The 20,669-nt window shown below is 40.7% G+C and overlaps 1 protein-coding gene across 4 annotated transcripts in view; it reads left to right on the plus strand.

Annotated features, from left to right (window-relative positions):
* Window positions 1–4,861: 4,861 nt before the first annotated feature.
* The window catches only part of LOC146559570 (von Willebrand factor A domain-containing protein 5A-like), a 33,514-nt gene continuing 17,706 nt past the window's right edge, over window positions 4,862–20,669 (plus strand). For 3 of the 4 annotated variants that reach the window (XM_085245649.1, XM_085245650.1, XM_085245651.1), the window contains exons 1-15: window positions 4,862–4,888; window positions 8,600–8,647; window positions 8,804–9,006; window positions 10,293–10,515; window positions 12,106–12,290; window positions 12,374–12,488; window positions 12,618–12,757; window positions 12,847–12,935; window positions 13,024–13,168; window positions 13,916–13,995; window positions 14,079–14,193; window positions 14,339–14,497; window positions 14,568–14,671; window positions 14,863–15,083; window positions 16,259–16,297. In XM_085245649.1, coding sequence (XP_085101775.1) covers window positions 4,867–4,888; window positions 8,600–8,647; window positions 8,804–9,006; window positions 10,293–10,515; window positions 12,106–12,290; window positions 12,374–12,488; window positions 12,618–12,757; window positions 12,847–12,935; window positions 13,024–13,168; window positions 13,916–13,995; window positions 14,079–14,193; window positions 14,339–14,497; window positions 14,568–14,671; window positions 14,863–15,083; window positions 16,259–16,297 — 1,888 coding nt within the window. In that variant the 5' untranslated portion in view covers window positions 4,862–4,866. Of the gene's footprint in view, window positions 4,889–5,194; window positions 5,302–8,599; window positions 8,648–8,803; window positions 9,007–10,292; window positions 10,516–12,105; window positions 12,291–12,373; window positions 12,489–12,617; window positions 12,758–12,846; window positions 12,936–13,023; window positions 13,169–13,915; window positions 13,996–14,078; window positions 14,194–14,338; window positions 14,498–14,567; window positions 14,672–14,862; window positions 15,084–16,258; window positions 16,298–20,669 lie in introns of those variants that run through there. The other variant, XM_085245652.1, reaches the window with a different exon arrangement.

The following is a 20,669-nucleotide window of genomic DNA, read 5'->3' on the forward strand; positions in this document are numbered from 1 at the left end:
ATGTATCACACTCTGTGTTCCTCACAAAACCAAAAAAAGCACTTTGCAAAGGCGTTGAAAAGAGGGGAATCAGTTGCTAGACAACTCCAAAGAGGGTGTTGAGCTTGCAGGACTGAAATGTGGTTAAGGTTATAAAGAATACAGGATGTCTCTGCTTTGTGTTTTTGTTGTTGTTTTCTTATGCTGTTTTGTTTTGCCTTTTTTTTGGCATTTTAATTATTAAAATTAATTATTACAATTGAAAGTGAAACACGAGATGCAACGGTTGTTTTGTTGCTGTGTCTCACTCTCCTGCCCTGACAAACCAAAACACACCCAAGAGGAAATTCTAATGTGTTATAGAAAGTGATCAGTGGGAGACTTTGCTATGGAGCTGCAGTTCTAATGAAGGACAAGTGCATTGCACATGGTTCCATGCAGGCACTCATAGCAAGAAAGAGGCTAAACAAGTCTGCTAACTTTTGCAATTTACCAGAAGAGTGCTGAGGTTGTTGAGGGTAAGGTTACTGTTTCCTGTTTACCTGCAGTAACGTAAGCTAGTTCACCACACTGACATTTCTGTCTGTCACCTCAACCAAGTACTTGTTACAAAAGCTTCTTTCTGTACTGAACAGTACAATTTGTGTCTTATTATTTTTATAATTCATGTAACTGGAGAGTCCTCTTCACAGACAAAGTTTAATATTGGAGTTCTACAGGGTTCAGTACCAGGACCAGTTCTGTTTACAATATACATGCTTCCTTAGGCAGTATCATCAGAAGGCATAGCATACATTTCCATTGCATTGCCAACTTTATCTATCCATTAAGCCAGATTACACACACCAATTAGTTAAACTGCAGGAATATCTTAAAGACATTTTTCAAATGACCTTGGCCTCCAGTAACACTGTGAGGAATCTTGGAGTCATTCTTCACAATGATATGTCCTTCAATGCACATATTAAACAAATGTCTAGGATTGCTTTCTTCCATTTGCGCATTATATCCCAAATTAGAAACATCTTGTCTCAGAACTAGTTCATGCTAGTTCTAGTTTATGTATTACTTCTAAGCTGGACTACTGTAATTCATTATCGTCAGGATGTCCTAAAAACTCCCTGAAAAGCCTTTGGTTAATCCTGCAGCAAGAGTACTGACAGGGACTAGAAAGAGAGAGCATATTTCTCCTATACTGACTTCCCTTCATTGGCTCCCTGTTAAATGCAGAATTCAAAATCCTGCTCCTCACATACAAGGTCTTGAATAATCAGGTCTCATCTTGTCTTAATGATCTTATAGTACCATATCACCCGATTAGAGCACTTTGCTCTCAGACCGCGGCTTACTTGTAGTTCCCAGAGTATTTAAAAGCAGAATAGGAGGCAGAGGCCATCCGTGCCCTAAACACACACACCCGCCCTCTCACATCATCTATAATTGACTGAGACAGGACTCTCTTCCAGACACTAAACCAAGGAACAATGTACATTTCAATTCCTTTAATTTTAAATATGTTCATATTGTCTCTCTCTCTCTCTCTCTCTCTCTCTATATATATATATATATATATATATATATATATATATATATATAATGTTCTTCCTCTACACCCCCCCCCCCCCCCCCCCCAATTTTTGCACATGTCGAGGAGCGTGTCAGGCTACATTTCACTGTGTGTTATACTTGTATAACTATGCATGTGACAAATAATAAAGAACCTTGAACCTTGAACCTTGGGTCTTCTGTGGAACCAGGTTCCAGTTTGGATTCAGGAGATAGACATTATTTAGTCAAATTTGTGAAAAATCAAAGACTTTCAGAATTTTTCTGAATGCTTCTTTAGCTTAATTCTAATTGTTTTACTTGTATGTATCTTTCTGTTGGCAGCAATTGAAAAATAAACCCAGTGCTTTGGATGAAATGAGCTCCATTCCTTTAATTATTGACTTTGCATGTTTTCTGTTCAGTGTTGTGCAAACTATGTAACACATTTATGAACACTCTCTTCTAAATTTAAGAACTGACTACTGTAAAAAAAAAAAAGTTCATATCTCTAACCTAAAGTTTAACAATTTACTCTTTGCTTAGGTCTTGGTATGCTGATTTCAAGAAAATGAACGATAGCTGTCTACTTTTTTTCAATAATACTTACATATATTACAACAAACTTGCAATGTCAGCATAGATTTAATATCTACAGCATCTACCTATACACTCCACTTCAGTACACTTCAGAACTTCTTTCAGTAACTACGAGCTGTGCTATTGATATGGCTTAAGCCAATCACCTTGAACATGTGAATGGTTGTATTCACAAGATACAAGTGAACAAAACAAAATAAATTCTATCGTAGAAACTGAGATCCCTACCTCTGAGCATAAAAAGAAGGTTTCTGGAGAGCTTAAACCCCTACATCCTGAGAGATTTGCCTGGGGTGCAAAACTACATGTATAACGTTGTGGTCTATGGAGACTCCAAGAAGGCTCATGATCCACACATGTAGGCAGACCTCAAACGCCTCCAGATAAATGCAACAAAAAAAAAGTTTGTTCAGCCATCCCAGCATTCCATTTCTGATAGATGTGATTTCCAGAGATGGCCTGTGCTCTAAGTTTTTGCCTGACTATACAACAGTGCTGAGGCATTCTGGGAAGTAATACACAGACTGAAATGCAGTGGAATTTGATGGCAGAAGAAAGCTTCAGGGAAACTAAAACCTATCACAAGTATATATATAATATAGAAATAGAACAGATAAAATACAAATAGTACAAATAAATAAATGAAGACAGAAAAGGAGAGAAAATATTGACGTGTGAAACAGAGATGTGTGCAAAAGAGCTATAGCTTAATATGCTGCCTTAATATGCTGGATGACCTGATGTGCAAAAAATTATTATTTCTGTTCAATAATAGGTCAGCTGTTCAAGAGTCTGATGGCAGTGTGGAAGAAGGAGTTGTTGAGTCTGGATGTTCTGGATTTTACACTTCTGAACCTCTGTCCCAAGGGCAGAAGTGTGAACAGTCTGTGTTGTGGGTGTGTGAGTTCTTTGAGGATGGAGGCAGCTCTCCTCTGGACTCTGCGATGGTAGATGCTCTGAAGAGAGGGCAGCGGAGTCCTGATGATCTTCTCCACAGTTGTTATCACTCTCTGCAGGCGTTTGCGGTCCATGACAGTAGTGCTGCCGTACCATGCTGTGATGCAGCTAGTCAGTTCTAGGTTACTGGAAAACCTAGCACTTGTGATTTATGACCCTGGATTCCATACCTTCGTTACCACAGATTTCTGAGACTGAGACACTTTCCTAGCTCAGCTTCACAAAAACAACATTGAATGCAGAGATGGGCAGTAATGCGTTACTTGTAACTTCTTTTTACAGCGAAAAAAAACCCTAAACGTCCAAGCAAGCACCGAGTGCGCTACGACGTAATGAGAAATTCACAGAGAAACTCGCGGATTCTTCCACTGACTGCTGCAGCACACCTGCACCGGGGTAAACCTCCGCCTACCCTACTTCTGCTTTGCAGGTGACAATAGAGCAACAGAACTGCTAGTCTTTGATTTTATTTATTTTCTGCTGTGATTTACTTGCATCTATTTGAAAGAGTGAGTGTAAACACAAAAAAAAAATTTTATTTTATGTGCTGGAATGTGCAGAAAATAGGTTTAAATGTTAAACAAATTTCTTCCAATCAGAGAATGTTGCATATAATTAAATGTTTGATGCATAAAGTTAAAAGATTAAAACTAATAAGACAAGTTTTTAAAACAGACTTTTCCATTTGATTACACATTGTATGATGGATTATGTAGAAAAAGTAGAATTGGGCTGAAAGAACTATTGCTTTATTACCTGTTCAGGTTGTAAATCGTGTTTTTAAAAAGTAACTAAGTAATCAGTAAAGTAACGGGATTACTTTTGGGGGGGAAGTAATCAGTAATTAGTTACTGATTACTTTTTCAAGTAACTTGACCAACACTGATTGAATGTGTAATTGCACTTGTATCCTGCATCCTGTCACCAACTGACAGAAAATTCTCCATAATCGAAAAGTACAGATTGGCTTGTGTCTGGTGCGTGAAGCAGTGGAGAACCTGTGTATGGGGACTCAGATTTACAGAGATAAAGTTCAGGTAGGCAAACACATGGGAAAGGGAGGGCCAAGGTTCTCGACCACCATTTTGGTCCATCAGCAGACAGGGCCCAAGCACATTCATCCTCAGTGACACAAAACACTGGAAGATAGAAAGACTTTCTCCCTGTTCACAGTGGTCTAAAGGGTCACCGCAGAATGACTTTTAAGAGTAAGCAGGCAAGGTTCGCCTAGCAGGTAACAGAAAGAGAGACACCTTCCTGTTTGGTGTAAACATTGTGTAATAAAGTATCCCTCACATGGAGGATTAAAAAAATGTAAATGGTGTAGGTGGATCTCTTCACTTAAAAATGAAAATAAATGAATAAAAAAATGTATCAAGAAAAATAAGGCTAAAGTAAAGTTTTACCTTCAGAACTTCAGCTGACTGCATTATATTTTGTTTTTAAACTTTCTATTATTTCGACATAGGCTTAATAAACCTGAGGTGTATTGCGTGAAAGAGATTTTTATCCAGAGTTTGTTGATTCCAAGTGCTTTGCAGAAACATAGACATGCTATTTGGCTGGTAGATGCTTGTACCATCTACCAGCCAAATAGCATGTCTATGTTTCTTACATGTGTTAGGCTAAACCATTATGTGAGGCAGGCAAGAGTTGGCTTTTGTCGCTGCTGCAGCTTTTTCACAAGCAGAAAATGTCTTGGGTAATGGAGATGTTGGCCACCAGGCGGCAGGCAAAACGTATTTTGGAGAATTCATATTTAATGCGATCTGATAAGGGAGATATATGAGACACAGAGAATTGGCAGGTATGATTACTCTCTCTCTCTCCCTGTATATATATATATATGAAAAAAAAATAGCACTGGGTGTTTACAAACTGCGTTTGAAGATGTATTAAGAACGCTGTATAAAAAACTCTTTAAGAATTTAGTCTTAAATGCAGATGTTTGTATTTCAATACTTGTCTTGTATGATGTTCTTTGGTCTTCAAATACCAGACTATTTTAACAACGGTGATGGGTAAGTTTTGTATAATAATAATAAAAACAAATTTAAGGTCCACCCACTCGACTCTGACGCGATCTCACTGAAGGGTTCCCACGGATACAGGAAAGTGTTTCAGTTCGGTATAGAAAACTGGCGTAGGGGCATTTAAGCCACATTTCACACACTGAAGAACGAAAGTACTTTGAGGAGACAAAAATCTTTCTTTTCAAAGGTAGGCATTTCTCTGAAACCCATTCCCGCACACTTGTTGCGTGTGTTTTGTGGAGAATTCTGTTATTTTTCTTTTCACAAGAAGCGGGCTGTAAAAAACAAAAACAAAAAACAAATACAAACTGAAAAACAGCTTCGATCTGTGATCACCCCGCCTTCACATGACTTATTATTAAATATTCATCCGCTCTGCTGTTTTGATCAGTTTGAGAGTGTGTTTTGATCACGTGGAGAAACTATGTAATGGCATGAAGACATCATCTTGCCCAAATGATGTTTTTCCAACACATTTAAAAAATATATTTTTAAGGTTATCGGTACTGACATCTTAAGGATTTTTAACAGCAGTCTTAGTTCAGGTGTTGTGCCAGCCCGTTTCAAACATGCTGTTGTACAGCTTTAAAAAATCATCTGGATTCCTCTGTCCTCTCAGATTTCTGGCCTATTTCAAAGCTTCCTTTCCTGTCAAAATTTTTTTGAAAAGATTTTATTCGTTCAGCAGCAATCTTTTTTTAAATTGACACGGTGTCCTTGAGAGGTTTCGGTCTGGTTTTAAAGCTCTTGGCAGCGCTGAAACCGCAAAGTTTTTAACGGTCTTTATTTAGCCACTAACTCAGGAGACTCGGCTGTGCCTTTGCTTTTGGATCTGACAGCTGCCTTTAATACTGTTGACCACAGCATCTTGATCTCACATTGGGGCATTGCAGCATCAGATTGGTTCAGTGGCATTAGAGTGGTTCAGGTCTGAGAGGACTTTCTCTGTGAGCTTTGGAGATTTTATCTCTTCCTCAGCTCCCTGTAACCCACACAATTTCCTCAGGGATTAATAAACTATGCTGATTCTCATTCTGATTACTTGTGGTGTTGCCCAGGGATCTATATTGGGGCCAATTTTATTCTCTATTTATATGCTACCTCGAGGTCTATTTTTTTTTTTTTTTTTTTTTTTTTAGAAAATATAACATTTGTTTCCATTCATACACCGATGACACTCAGATCTATCTAGGACTGAAGACGAGCTGCCCTGCCCCACTGCTATGGATAGTTACCCCACCATTACTTCAGTGTCTCGGTGAAATTAAAGCCTGGATGGCCTCTAACTTCTCTTTAATGAGAATAAAACCAAAGTGATAATTTTTGGACCAAGTGGCAATCCCAGCACAGCTGATTTTAACCGGCACAGTCTTACTGCTTATATGTTGGAGTTATCCAGATCTGCCTTGTAAGACTGCAGTTGGTCCAAAATGTCGCAGCTCGTCTTCTGACACGAACCAAAAGACGCGAACATATTTCCCTGGTGCTTGCCTCTCTTCACTGGCTCCCTGTTCACTTTGGAGTTGATTTTAAATTTTTTATTGTTGACTTATAAAGCCCTGAATGGAAAGGCTCCTGGGTATTTGTCTGACCTCCTATGGGCCCTCTAGATCTATTAGATCAAATGATCTTCTGCTTTTATGGATACCAAGGTTGAGGCTGGTTCAAAGAGGCGATCGAGCGTTTGGGGTTCTAGCGCCTTAACTGTGGAATAATCTACCCCTACACATCAGACAGGCTCCTTCTGTGAAACCTTTTCAATCTCATCTTAAAACACATCTGTATTCACTGGCTTTTAATGCAGTATGAAAGTTATTTGTTATTTATTTGTTGTTTGGTACCATCATAAATTATTTGGAATTAGTTGTTTTGTATTTTTGTACAGCACTTTAGTCAACGTTGTTGTTGTAATTAAACGTGCAGTATATATAAATAAACGATAACGAAACTATTATGGTTTGATCGAGGAGGTGATCAGGGTGTCAATGGGACAGTTTGAGCACATGGGCGAGGTTCTCTCTTAAACGCTACACGGGTATTTTTGAAAACGTAGATTTTCCGATTTCCTTTAAAAAAAATCTCGTCCACACAAAATATCTCCGTTGTCATGTAAATGCAAAAAACCGGAGTCAAAAAGTCAAACCAGAACCCCTAACCCACTAAGAAATGTTGGCCAATCAGAAGTCTAGAAACCTGGGAGAGAAAGAGTATACAGGGTTTTGTGTCCTCACAAAACCTTAAGTACTGAAAAGTTTTATTTTTATTTTTGGAAAGGCAACTTATTTTGTGTTACTTTTCAAGTGCGTTCATCATTTTAAATGTTAAGAAATGTTAAGAAAAACATTAGGAATGAACAAAATGTATACAGCATACATAAGTTTAATATATATATATATTTTTTAATTCAAAACCGACGTCGGGATTTGGGTTATGAGAGCGTCTGTGTTGAAGAAGCCACGTCCGAAGTTCACTCTGACCTCTCTGTCTTTCTAAATGGAGGGCCAGTAACTGCGTGTGTATATGTAAGCGTGTAAAAACTGCAGATAGTAAGATTAAGAGCAACAATATCTTGTCTCTATCCACCATTGTACAAATTCATCTCATGTAAACAATAACGTGGCGCACAGCGTGACGTCAAAAACGGCGCACACCTTTTACATTGGGTGACAAATAAAAACCTAAACTCAGTTTTCAGTGATGGAAATTTGGATGAAAGGTGCCACGCATAGTAAAATGCGTGGCACCTCCTTGGGCACAACGCCACAGGTGGCCTGTATTTAGGCGTATTAATTTTTTTGTTAAGCTGCTAGAGTAACATAGTGTCACTGAATCTTGTTCTTTTAATCAGTGTCTGAAAAGTGTTTTAATTTCAGGTCTGGTAGTATTGTAAGTCCTGCCACGTAGTTTGCTGTTTTTTCCCCTGCTGTTCCTTATTAGTTTCAGTTATTTTATTAATAAAAATCCTTTAATTAGTTTTTCTATGCCTTTGCCTTGTCAACAACCATATTTCCTGGGGTGTATCTCCACGCCAAGCGTTGTCAGTTCCATGTTTACAGACAGCTGTCTTTATTAAATTTTATTTCATTTTTGAGATGCTAAATCTATTTTGGCCTAGCTGAAAAAGACTTTAAAGCATTCACCTTATCCCTGACTGTGGTTGCTGTCCATGGTGCTGATCAAAAGCTGTAATGATGCTACTGATATTATTATTATTATTATTATTAAAAATATACATGTAAAATATATTATTTTTGCACTCAAACACTGTGTGCGTGTGTGTGTGGTGGGGGGACTCATTTCTCTCGAACAAACCATTTTCTGAGCTGCTAGAATAAATGTTTTTGAGTCTGGTGATGTGAAAATTCGCTTTGAGTATGTGCAGAAGAGACAGACTCCAAAAAAGCTGATAAGTGTAGTATAATATACTATGTAAACTGAAATGTTTTATTGAGGAAAACTGTCTGTGGTGTTTGTCTCTTATATAGGTACAATGATGAGATGCTGTGGTCTGCTAACTGCCCAGAACAAACCAGGTAAAAATCTGATAAACATTAAAATGAATTTTCAATTTGTCATAAAAAAATTAATAGAGTTGCATGGACAGATGGCTCAGCAGAAAATCTAATTTTGACTTTAAAAAATAAATGCTACTATGAAGTGTGACTGTTAGAATTCTGTTTGTCTGTCAGTTCCCCTGAAGAGCATTGAGGTGGAGCTGGAGGTGAGGGACCATGTGGCTACAGTGGTCTCCACTCTGAATTATGAGAACAAGGAGAACAAACCATTAGAGGCTGTTTTTGTCTTCCCTCTGCCTGGAGACGCTGCTGTCTGTCATTTCAGTGCTAAGATCGGACAGACACAGATTGTAGCTGAGGTGATGGAAAAACAGAAGGTGAGCTGGACAGTAAATATAACCTCATTATAAGTAAGATTATCTATTCCATGGACAAAAAGCAATGTGTGGTAGGTTATCCATAGACTTGAGAAAAGCATTTGACACTATAGATCACAATATATTAACAAGAAAACTGGAACGTTAGGGTGTCAAAGCGGTAGTTTTAAATTTGTTTCCTGAGTAATTTAAGTGACAGGAAGCAGTTTGTGAAATGAAATGGTTGTTGCTCCTTATGTATGGACATTGCTTGTGGTCTACCCTAAGGGTCAGTTTGGGGCCCAAAATTCTTCAACTTATACATCAATGACATTTTTAAAGTCTCCAAAGTATTAAAATGGTACTATTTGCTCATGATACAAACATTTTATGCTCTGGTGCTGATCTGCAGAAATTATTGGATGAGATGACTAATGAAATAAGTAAAGTGAAGTTCTGGCCTGATAAAAACAAATTGTCATTAAATTTGAATAAAACACACAAGACACTTCCCCTGCCGCCTACTGGTGTTGGCCAGAGGGGCCGATGGCGCGATATGGCAGCCTCGCTTCTGTCAGTCTGCCCCAGGGCAGCTGTGGCTACAACCGTAGCTTGCCTCCACCAGTGTATGAATGTGAGAGTGAATGAATAGTGGAATTGTAAAGCGCTTTGAGGCCTCGAAAAGTGCTATATAAATGCAATCCATTATTATTATTATTATTATTATTATTATTATTATTATTATTATTATTACCAGCAAAAGCTTTTGCATTTCTGTCCATGGAGTGAAGCTGTGGAACAGTTTGAATATGGAGTTGCAGCAGTGTCCAAACATAAAGCAGTTCAAAAAGAGTTATAAAGATATAGTTATAATGATTTTCATGAAAGAAAAGGAAAATGTTGAAATTCAGTGAATGTCTCTATTTAGAAAGTGTCATGATGTGATGTATATACAGTATTATATCAGATATCTGTTCGCTATTTTTACTGCAGATTTTATCAGTAAGGAAGCTGACTAAATATTGATAACCTAAGGCAAAGGGATGGGATTAAATAAGTGTGTAGGCTACTACTTCCCACTCCTTTTTGATATGTAACTGAATCGGAACAGTTGAAGCAATATTGAAATGTATTAGCTTTATTTTGTATAGCATTATTTTCTCTTCGTTTCTTTTCTAAATGTACTTGTATATTGTTCACATGATTGAAATAAATTAACAAACAAACAAACAAACAAACAAACAAACAAGATTCAAATTAATAATAAACACAGTGAATGTCACTGACATGTGCCACCTGTCCTTCAGGCTCGTGAGGAGTATGATGATGCTCTGAGCTCGGGTCAGCAGGCCTTCCTATTGGAGGAGAGTGATCAGAGTCCAGATATATTCTCTCTGAGTGTGGGCAGTCTGCCTCCAGGAGAGAGCACCTCCATCAGGTTGGAGTATGTGGCTGAGCTGGCTGTGCAGGCTGATGATGGTCTGAGGTTCTGTCTGCCTGCTGTGCTCAACCCTCGATACCAGCCTCGGGGTAGGAAAAAACGTTGACACTAACAGAAAGCCTCAAACTCACACCTCTGCATAGAAAAAGGTTTCATAACTGCAACTATGGTGGTGGAGGAATTTCCAACCTCTTTCTCTCTCTCCGTCTCTCTTCCTCCATAAATAAAATATTTTTGAATTTGTTATGTAGACAAAAAAGATAAACTTGAAAAGAATTAAGCGTAACATGGAAACATAAACATTGAAAGCAACTGTCTTTCTCAACACTTTATTTTCAAGTCCAGAATCTATAACATGATTAGGGGATGGACTTTGGGGTTATGGAGTATCTGTGCTGTGTTAGGCTATGTCATTCTTTCTTTCTCATTCTGCATTTATTCTGTCTTTCAAACATACAAAATTATTTGATTGCCCTTCCACCATTACTATAACTGCAGTTTCTTTGCTCTTTGTGTCATTTCTAGCCACAATTTAAACACAGGGGTTACTGTGGCTCCTCTGAAAGAGAACACCTCAAATCAGAAGTACTTGACTCCCTGGTATAACTCGCAAATGTGCACCTTAAAGCAGATAAAGTAAGCTAGAAACAGTGTCTCACTAATTAAGAAGATCATCATTTAGCTTAAAAAATAGTTTTTTGCTTTATAAAAAAGCCTTCAGTAAAGCTAGAAGGTTACTATTCATCACTGATTGAAGGAAATAAGAGCAACCCTAGGTTTCTCTGCAGCATTTTATTCTATTACATTGTCTACAATTGTGTACAGTATCTTATTCTTATCCTTTTCCAGTGTTTTTCTAAATTTTACGATGTAACTTTGCACTGTCCACTTTCTGCTGTAACAAAACAAATTTCCCACAGGTTGGACTAATAAAGGTTATCTTATTGTATCTTATCTTAGCACTGTAGTCAAGCTGACAAAAAGTCAGAGCTCTGCTGAGCCAACCATTCCTTTAACGTTAAATAGTAATGAATTCATGAATGTCTTCACAAATACAATTTTAACTACTAGAGGAAAAACATACTCATAATCATCTCACTGACTTAACAATGTGTAGAGTTACTTTCAGTACCAGTGGTATTTATTTAATCTTTTTCTTCAATTGATCTTTCTGAGTTAACTTCAGTAATTACTTCATTACTTCCTCCAAATGATCAACATGTCTCATAGACCCCATTCCTACAAGACTGTTCAAAGAAACTCTGCCAATAGTTAATATTTCATTCTTAAATATGATCAACCTATTTCTATTAAGCGGCTATGTACCACAGGTCTTCAGACTGGCAGTAGTTCAACTGTTACTTTAAAAGCCACCTCTAGACCCAGCAGTCTTAACTAATTACAGGACAGCCTTCCCCTAATTAGGACTGGATCAGGTGGCCCAGAAACTTCCCTTAGTTACACTGCAATAGGTCAAGGTTCCCATGAAGCATTAAGTGTATTTCTTCACTGAGTGTTTTTTCACTCACTATACGTTTACACATACCTCTGCATTTAATTCAAGTTCTCTTCCATGGCATGTCTTTGTCCTGTTTTCCTCCTCTCACCCTCAACCGGTCTTGGCAAATGGCTGGCCCTCCCTCAACCTGGTTCTGCTGGACGTTTCTTCCTGTAAATAGGGAGCTTTTCCCTCTCATTGTTGCCAAGGAACTTGCTCATAGGGGGTCTTTCGAGTGTGGGGTTAGTGCCCTACAGTCTGTCTTTCTCTGCCCGAGTGTCCTCTCCTCGTCCAATCTCTAAAGTAGAGTCCAACTGTTCCCTGGACCCTCTCCAGTACCTCAACACTGATCAAACCCAGGCCACGGTAGGTAGAGTGCTGATGTTTCTGCTGTGTGTGGTTGTTACTTATTACTGAGAATTAAATATGAATGTGTTTGTGGTGTGCAGGTTAAACTGGCTGCAGGACACAAGTTTGACAGAGATGTTGAACTGCTGATTTATTACAAAGATGCTCACCAGCCCACTGCTGTGGTGGAGGCAGGACAGGCCTCTGCTGAGCCGGGTGAGTGGAAATGATAGGAGTAGTTGATTTGCCAATTTTAAAAATCATTATCTACTTCTGCTTGGAAGGTCAAAATGTTGACATAAACAAAAAGCAATTTCTCAGATTTTTCTGTCTGTTATTTTTCAGGCTCTCTGATGGGTGATCCAGTGGTGATGGTGAGTCTGTACCCTGAGTTCCCCCAGTCTGCGATGTCTTCATGTGGAGAGTTTGTGTTCTTAATGGATCGATCTGGAAGTATGAGTAATACTCGCATCCGCAGTGCCAAGGTATCTGTAATATTTTAATCATAAACTCTTTAGTTTCAAATTGTTCCTCTCACACAGTGGCCTCACTATATTTTCAATGTTCTCTTAAGGATACTCTGCTGCTCCTGTTGAAGAGCTTACCAATGGGCTGCTATTTCAACATTTACAGTTTTGGGTCCTGTTATGAACACATCTTCCCGTGAGTCTCTCCCTCATATCAAAGGCCCTGCTGTCTTTGTTAAAATATCCTAATGGGTGTTTTGGTGCATGTGTTTGTGTGATGGCAGTAAGAGTGTGGAGTACAGCCAGCAGACCATAAAGGAGTCTCTGAAGAAAGTTGAGCAGATGGAGGCTAATCTTGGAGGAACTGAGATCCTGGAGCCCCTCAAATATATTTACAGCCAGCCCTGCATTCCCAATCAGCCTCGACAGGTAACACACACTCACATGCTCTTCTGGTTTGCTGTCTTCGTGGGGACATCCCAATAACATAATGCTTACCCTAAACTTAACCATTAACCATAAACCAATTGTAACCCTAAAACACTAAAACCACAATTTAAGTGTGAAAAATGCCTTCAACAACGTGGGGACCATGGTCCCCACCAAGATAGTAAGAACCCGTATGCGCGCGTGCACACACACACACACACACACACACACACACACACACACACACACACACACACACACACACACACACACACAAACTGCTTTGCATTAATCTCCTGGAAATTTCCTTTGAACTTAATTTTACTTTCTGCTTGCCTTGCTTTAGCCTTAGAACAACTTCATCTTAAAATATAATGATTTAGGATATTTTAGCTTTTTTTATATCACCATGAAGATGCTTTATAGGGATGTATCTACATAGAGCAGATTCAGTTTCATAAAAACATTGGACAAAACTTGGACCACACACGCTCTACAAATGTTTCTCAGCATTGGCATTAGTGTACAATCTAACTTTTAATATATCACATATTTTAACCCTGTGAATATAATCGTTGTTCATGTAACAGCTTTGTTCTTTAGTTTGGAGTTCATACTAACTGTACATTGTTCTTTGCACACTACCATAAAAACATTTGTGTTTCTGAATCCTAACTCAGCTCTCAGAACAAGCTGTGTGTTTCTGGGTCTGATGTTATGTCCTTATGTGCCAACTCTCCTCTCTAGCTGTTTGTCTTTACTGATGGAGAGGTGAGGAACACCAAAGAAGTGATAGATCTGGTGAAGAAGAACTCAGATTCTCACAGGTGAAACCACAAAAACACAAGTACGTCTACACAATTACAGAATGTCCAACATGTCCTCTATGTAGAAAACTGTTGTATTGCAGGTGTTTCTCTTTTGGGATTGGGGAAGGGGCCAGCTCTGCTCTCATCAATGGGATGGCCAAAGAAGGAGGAGGTCATGCTCAGTTCATCACAGGGACTGACAGGATGCAGGCAAAAGTAAGACATTAAACACAAAAAGAAAACAAGTTAAGCATTGCAGCAGCAGCAGCAGCAGATGCATATTTGTGATCAGACCTGCAGTGAGTAAAATGTCTGTTCCAACTGTTTGTGTATATTTGGAGAGTTTTTCATTATTTTTCAGGCGATGCAGTCGCTGCGATTTGCTCTGCAGCCGGTTGTGGTCGACATCTCAGTCACATGGGATTTACCAAAGGAAGTGTCTGTCACTGTCCTCTCTCCACCAATCACAGCACTTTTCCAGGGTCAGAGGTCGCTGATTTATGCCCAGCTCACTGGACAGGTAGGAGCAGCACCTTCTCATGTTGTTGTTTAACTATTTCATAACTTCTGACCCTGTGATTCTGTGTCAGAGTTCAGAGGCAGCAGCGGGCTGTGTGACGGTGAAGTACAGCCTGGCAGGTCATCCCTCTGAGAACCAGCTGCACTTCAGTCTCAGACCTGCAGAGGACACTGGGTAAAACAGAGTTTAAGAAACTCAGTACTTTTCAATGGTTCATGACTTTAGATATATTGGGTTGAAAATAGCAGTAGATTACAATGAATATGAACTGAAATATGTTGTGTTCACATCTGAAATAAAGTTTTTAAAAAAAAACAAAGAAACACTTAAGTCACCCATCTCTTGGTGTTCCTTATTATCTGCAGATTAACAGTCCACAGGTTGGGTGCTCGAACTCTGATTCGCTCCCTGGAGATGGAGGAGAGAGAGCACAGAGGACAGCAAGGTGGAGGTGTGAAGGAGAAGGTGGTGCATCTCAGTGTCCAATCAGGAGTTAGCTGTTCTTTTACTGCCTTCATTGCTGTCAACAAAGACAACAGCAAAGTGATTCAAGGACCTCTTGTGCGCAGAAATATTCCAACAGCCAGTGAGTTTTTCCCAATAGCAAAACTAAAAGTCAACCCCAGATCTGAAGCAAAGATGGTTCAGCATGAATAAAATCAGTAAAATGTTTGGTTTAATAGAAAGTCAGACTCAAATGAAAAGACAACAAGTACTGTATTTTCCACACTATCAGGCGCACTTAACGTCCTTTAATTTTCTCAAAACTCGACAGTGCGCCTCCGGTGCGCCTAATGCATGGATTCTGGTTGTGCTTACTGACCTTGAACCGATTTTATGTTGTGCATGGTGCTCAAAAATCCGTCAAAAAATGTTTTAGTACGACTTTGGTAAGCTACGAAGCCACACTGCTTGATGGATTGTTGGAGTTAAACAAACACTGGCATCACTGAGAGTTAAAAACTGTCTACATTCTTTCATCTTTCATCTCCAGGCATTCATGAAAACAGAATTTATTAAATTTAATAGAATTAGAAGTTATCAGGAAGTTAGCTCGCTAGTTTCCACCTAAACATGATATACCATGTTTTGACCGAGATTTCTGAAAAAATTAAAAGTGCTGCTCTGCTATCACTTCCAACTTAAATGAAGACAGAAAACTAAACAGTAGTGACTTTTGTAGGGTCACTGAAGTTGGACTAGCTGGTATATAATGATGTGCTACATTATCGCTAGAGACACAGCTATGTTAGCATAACATTAGCACAGTGAAGCTGGAGGATGAACACTAAGGCTTTTTTCCACTCGATAAAAGTTAACGAGGGTTCCCGATAGTTAGGGACAAATGCAATCGCATGGCAGGATGCTGTAAACGAACCAAACGTCAGTCAGGAGAACAACTGAGATAAACTATTCACAATACGAGGTTAGTCATTAATATACTGCAACAATATGGGAATAGAGCAGCTGCTATAAACATTAATGAATCAATGGTACGGAAGTGAAGGAAGCAAGAAGAATGACTTGAGTAAAGTTTGACTTATCTGACTGTTTTGTTTCACTTAATGCGCCTTATAATCCAGTGCGCCTTGTGGCCCAAAAAAATACAGTAGAAACAAGGTGGTAATGTATGGTAGAATGTAGGTACTCATCAGACAGCAGTATCAGAGAGAGGGATGCATGTGAGAAAGGTTTTTTTTTTCACTGATTCTCTAAACTTGAACTCATTCTTTTTTTCTTTTCTTTTCTTTATCTTTAAAGTGATCCAGAGTCCTCCTGTGGTGAACAGTTCTCTACGTAGTAAGTAAAAACCTGAATAAGTGTTATTGAAAGAAGCATCTGCAGGATCTTTCAAAAGGTTGAAAGATCCTTTAACTACTCATATTAGGGTTTTTCTTTGTGTTTACTCTTTTTGCCTGTGTACAGTGAAAAACACTGGAGAGGTTAGTATTTCGAAATAAGTTAAAAATGACAACGGAAAATATTATTTAGCTTTTACATTTAATTAGTATCGGAATGAAATATTATTTTACATTCATAATCTATGTTACTATTCATAATCCTTATTATTACTGTTGCATCATTTATGATTTATCATTATTGTTATTTCATTGACACATTTATTGAAACTGGTGAGGTTATATTAAAGTCTGTATTTCAGGTGTTAGCATAAGCACATAATAATCTTTCATTGCAGGTGCAACTGTAATCATGTTATACACATATTGCATAGTTAAAGGGTTGAAGCTCGGTCAAGTTAATTAATGGTTTGAAGCTACGGGCAGCGCGATGTCTGGCCGATCAATGGAGCAAAGTTCAGCTATTGAAAGGTTGCCTACATGTTTACAGTATAATTTACTACATATTGCCTGTGTGCATTCAGCAGCCTGCTGCACTGAAGTTTGCCTGGTAACAGATGGCGCTGAGTGAGGTCATGCACTGAGGTTAACAACACAGACACATAGTCTGTCTGGGTAAACTGATTGCAAATGTTGTGTAAGTCTAGAAAAGTTTAATAACAGGATGCATCTGGGAGGCGGTGGAGGAACTGAGAAAGGAACTGTTCTGTTTTAGTGACGCGAGTTACCGGTCATCGTCAAAGGAGCTTGCAAAGAATAAGATAAGATAAGATAAGCTTTATTAGTCCCACACGTGGGAAATTTGTTTTGTCACAGCAGGAAGTAGACAGTGCAAAAGTTATGAAGCAAAAATTAGAATACAATAAGAATAAATACAGTACACAACTGTACAGAATAGAATAAAATAAAATACTATATACAGTTGAATAAAATAGAATAAAATATACAATAAGATAAAAATAGAATACAAATGCTATATACAACTGAGTAAAAAATACAACGATGCCAGAGAAGATTATTGCACTTAGTGTTATTGCACATGTGTGGATGTGTGTGTTTGATCAGTTAGTCTTTATTGTGGAGTCTGACAGCAGTGGGGAGGAAAGACCTGCGAAATCTCTCCGTCCCACATCGTGGGTGCCGCAGTCTCCCACTGAAGGAGCTGCTCAGTGCCGTTCACAGTCTGCTGCATGGGGTGGGAGATGTTTTTCTAAGAGTGATGACAGCTTAGCCTCCATTCTCCTGTCACTCACCACCTCCACTGGGTCCAGAGAGCATCCTAGAACCGAGCTGGCCCTTCGGATCAGCCTGTTCAGTCTCTTCCTGTCCCCGGCAGAGATGCTGCCGCCCCAGCAGACCACACCATAAAAGATAGCAGAAGCCACCACAGAGTCATAGAAGGTCTTCAGGAGTGGGCCCTCCACTCCAAACAACCTGAGTCTCCGCAGCAGGTACAGCCTGCTCTGCCCTTTCCTGTAGAGGGCGTCTGAGTTATGAGTCCAGTCCAGTCTGTTGTTCAGATGAACACCAAGGTACCTGTAGCTGTCCACAGCCTCAATGTCCATACCTTGGATGTTCAGTGGTTGCAGTGGAGAATGCTTGTGCCTGCGGAAGTCTACCACCAGCTCCTTGGTTTTACTGGCGTTGATCTGGAGGCACCAGTCCACAAAGTCATGAGTCAGTCCTCTGTACTCCTTGTCGTCCCCATCAGTGATGAGGCCGACTATTGCAGAGTCATCAGAGAACTTCTGCAGGAAGCACTGGGTGGAATTGTGGGAGAAGTCTGCAGTGTAGATGGTGAAGAGGAACGGAGCCAGAACCGTTCCCTGTGGGGCCCCCGTACTGCAGACGACCCTGTCCGACACACAGCCCTGAGTCCTCACATACTGTGGTCGGTCGGTGAGGTAGTCCAAAATCCAGGTAGTGAGGTGATGGTCCTCTCCAGAGTTCTCCAGCTTGTCTTTCAGAACCGAGGGAAGAATAGTGTTGAAGGCACTGGAGAAATCAAAGAACATGATTCTCACAGTGCTTCCAGCGGTCTCCAAGCGAGCGAGGGAACGATGTAGGTGAATGACGGCATCATCCGCTCCAATGCCAGGCTGGTAGGCAAACTGAAGTGGGTCCAGTGATGAGCTTGTTAGGCGCCGAAGCTGAGCAAGGACCAACAGCTCCAGGGTCTTCATCAGGTGGGATGTCAGAGCCACCGGCCTGTAGCTGTTGAGGTCCTTGGGGCGTGAAGTCTTTGGCACTGGTACAACACAGGAGGTTTTCCAGAGCTGTGGGACTCTTCCCCGCCTCAGGCTCAGGTTGAAGAGGTGCTCCATCACCCCACACAGTTGGTCCGCGCAGGACCTGACGACCCTCGAGCTGATGCCATCTGGGCTCGCTGCCTTCTTGCCATTAATCCTCCTCAGTTCCCTCCTAACCTGGGTGGTTGAGAGAGACAGGCTGGAGCCTTGTGTTGAGTGTGTATTGGATGCTGTTGTTGGGGGTGGGGAGGAGTGAGCAGGGTGAATAGAGGAGGTGTGAAGTGTCTGAGGTGTCAGAGGTGGAACAGCAGCAGTGGGGGTGGGTGAGTCTGCAGCCGATGTTGGAGACTGCCTCATGGCTGAATGAAATCTGTTGAAGAAATGATTCAGTTCATTTGCCCACCTCACATCCCTCCCAGGCAGAGAGTTCTGATGTTTGTGGCCTGAGATGGTTCTGAGGCCTCTCCAGACTTCACCAACGTTGTTTTGCTGAAGCTGGTTCTCCATCTTTTGCCTGTAGCTCTCCTTCCCATTCCTTATCAGTCCCCTCAACTCTCTCTGCACCCTTTTCAACTCCTCTATGTCTTTGGATTTGAAGGCCCTCCTCTTCTGCTTGAGGACGGTTTTAATTTCTGGGGTAATCCAAGGTTTGTTGTTGGAGAAACACCGTACAGTCCTGGTAGGTACGGTGTTATCCACACAGAAATTAATATAGTCAGTAATGCATGTAGTAAGGCTGTCGATGTCCTCTCCGTGGTCGTCACAGATCACCTCTCACACAGTCGACTCAAAACAATCCTCAAGAGCCTCCTCGCTCTCCTCCGACCATCTCTGTACTGTGCTGGTGGCTCCCTGCGCACTAAGGGCTCATACACAGGGACAAGGTGCACCAGGTTGTGGTCAGATCTGCCCAGTGGAGGGAGAGGTGATGAACTGTATGCCTCTTCTGCATTGGCATACAGTAAGTCCAGTGTTTTATTGTCTCTGGTTGGGCAGGTCACATACTGGGTGAAGGTGGGCAGTGTGGAGTCCAATGAGGCATGATTGAAGTCCCCTGATATTATGAAAAGGGCTCTCGGAGATTGTGTTTGCAGTCTGCTGACCACTGAGTGGAGAGTGTCACAGGCTGCATCCGCGTTGGCCGAGGGGGGGACATACGCTGTTATTGCGATAACATGCGAGAATTCCCGGGACAGGTAGTACGGACGCATGCTAACGGCCAACAGCTCAATGTCAAAGATCTTACGTTTCCAATAATTACAGAAGGAAGAGATGGTCGATAACGTCTCCTTCTCGGGCGACGGCGCTCCTTCCCAGCACGACACCCCCGTCTTTTCCTCCTCAGCTCGCTGGGAATGTCGGGTCTGTCTGCCGGCAGTACCGCTGCGGGACGCAGCGCTAACAGCTGATCCTTACTGTAAACAAAGGATCCCTGCTCTGGGTCCCCAGACACGGGTGAAAAAAGTAGAAATAAACTAAGAAAAACGACCAGAACTAGCACAAAACGGTAGAACATGGTTGCAGAGTCTAATTACTAATACGTTAGTTATAAAAAATTACGAGAAGAAAAAGATAAGAAAGAAAGAAACTCAGAATGAGCAGAGCTGCTGTAACAGGCTGCCGCACACGGGGGGCGCCGGAAATAAAGATATAACGAGCGGTCACGATCACGGTCACGTGGCTTTCTGTTGCCCTGGAGCTCCACCCATTTGTAGTTGGGCAACAGAAGATGCCTGGGACAGTTCAGCCATAACTTTAAACTTCTCCTGCTCATACATGCTTGGAACGATCTTGTCACACTGAAGTGGACGCGCAACGAGATATCATAGCATGGCTCAAGCACGTTCATCACATTTTAAACCCCTTGTTTTGCACAACAGAATACGGCCTCCCATCTTCAGCTAAACACCCCAGTAGCTTTTGTAATAGCTTTAGCCCGGTCGGATTGGGCAGCAAAGGGCTGCTTAAATGCCGCAAACTCCTCTGCTCCGCTACTTGGACCGCTAGCGCTGGCCATAACTATCGCTTGACAGACCCACCAAGCGCACCATACTCATACTTTTT

This window comes from Mchenga conophoros, linkage group LG14 (assembly GCF_057382185.1).
Source record: "Mchenga conophoros isolate Kocher_MC1m ecotype Shallow Benthic linkage group LG14, M_conophoros_male_GT1.1, whole genome shotgun sequence".
Lineage (NCBI taxonomy): Eukaryota > Metazoa > Chordata > Actinopteri > Cichliformes > Cichlidae > Mchenga > Mchenga conophoros.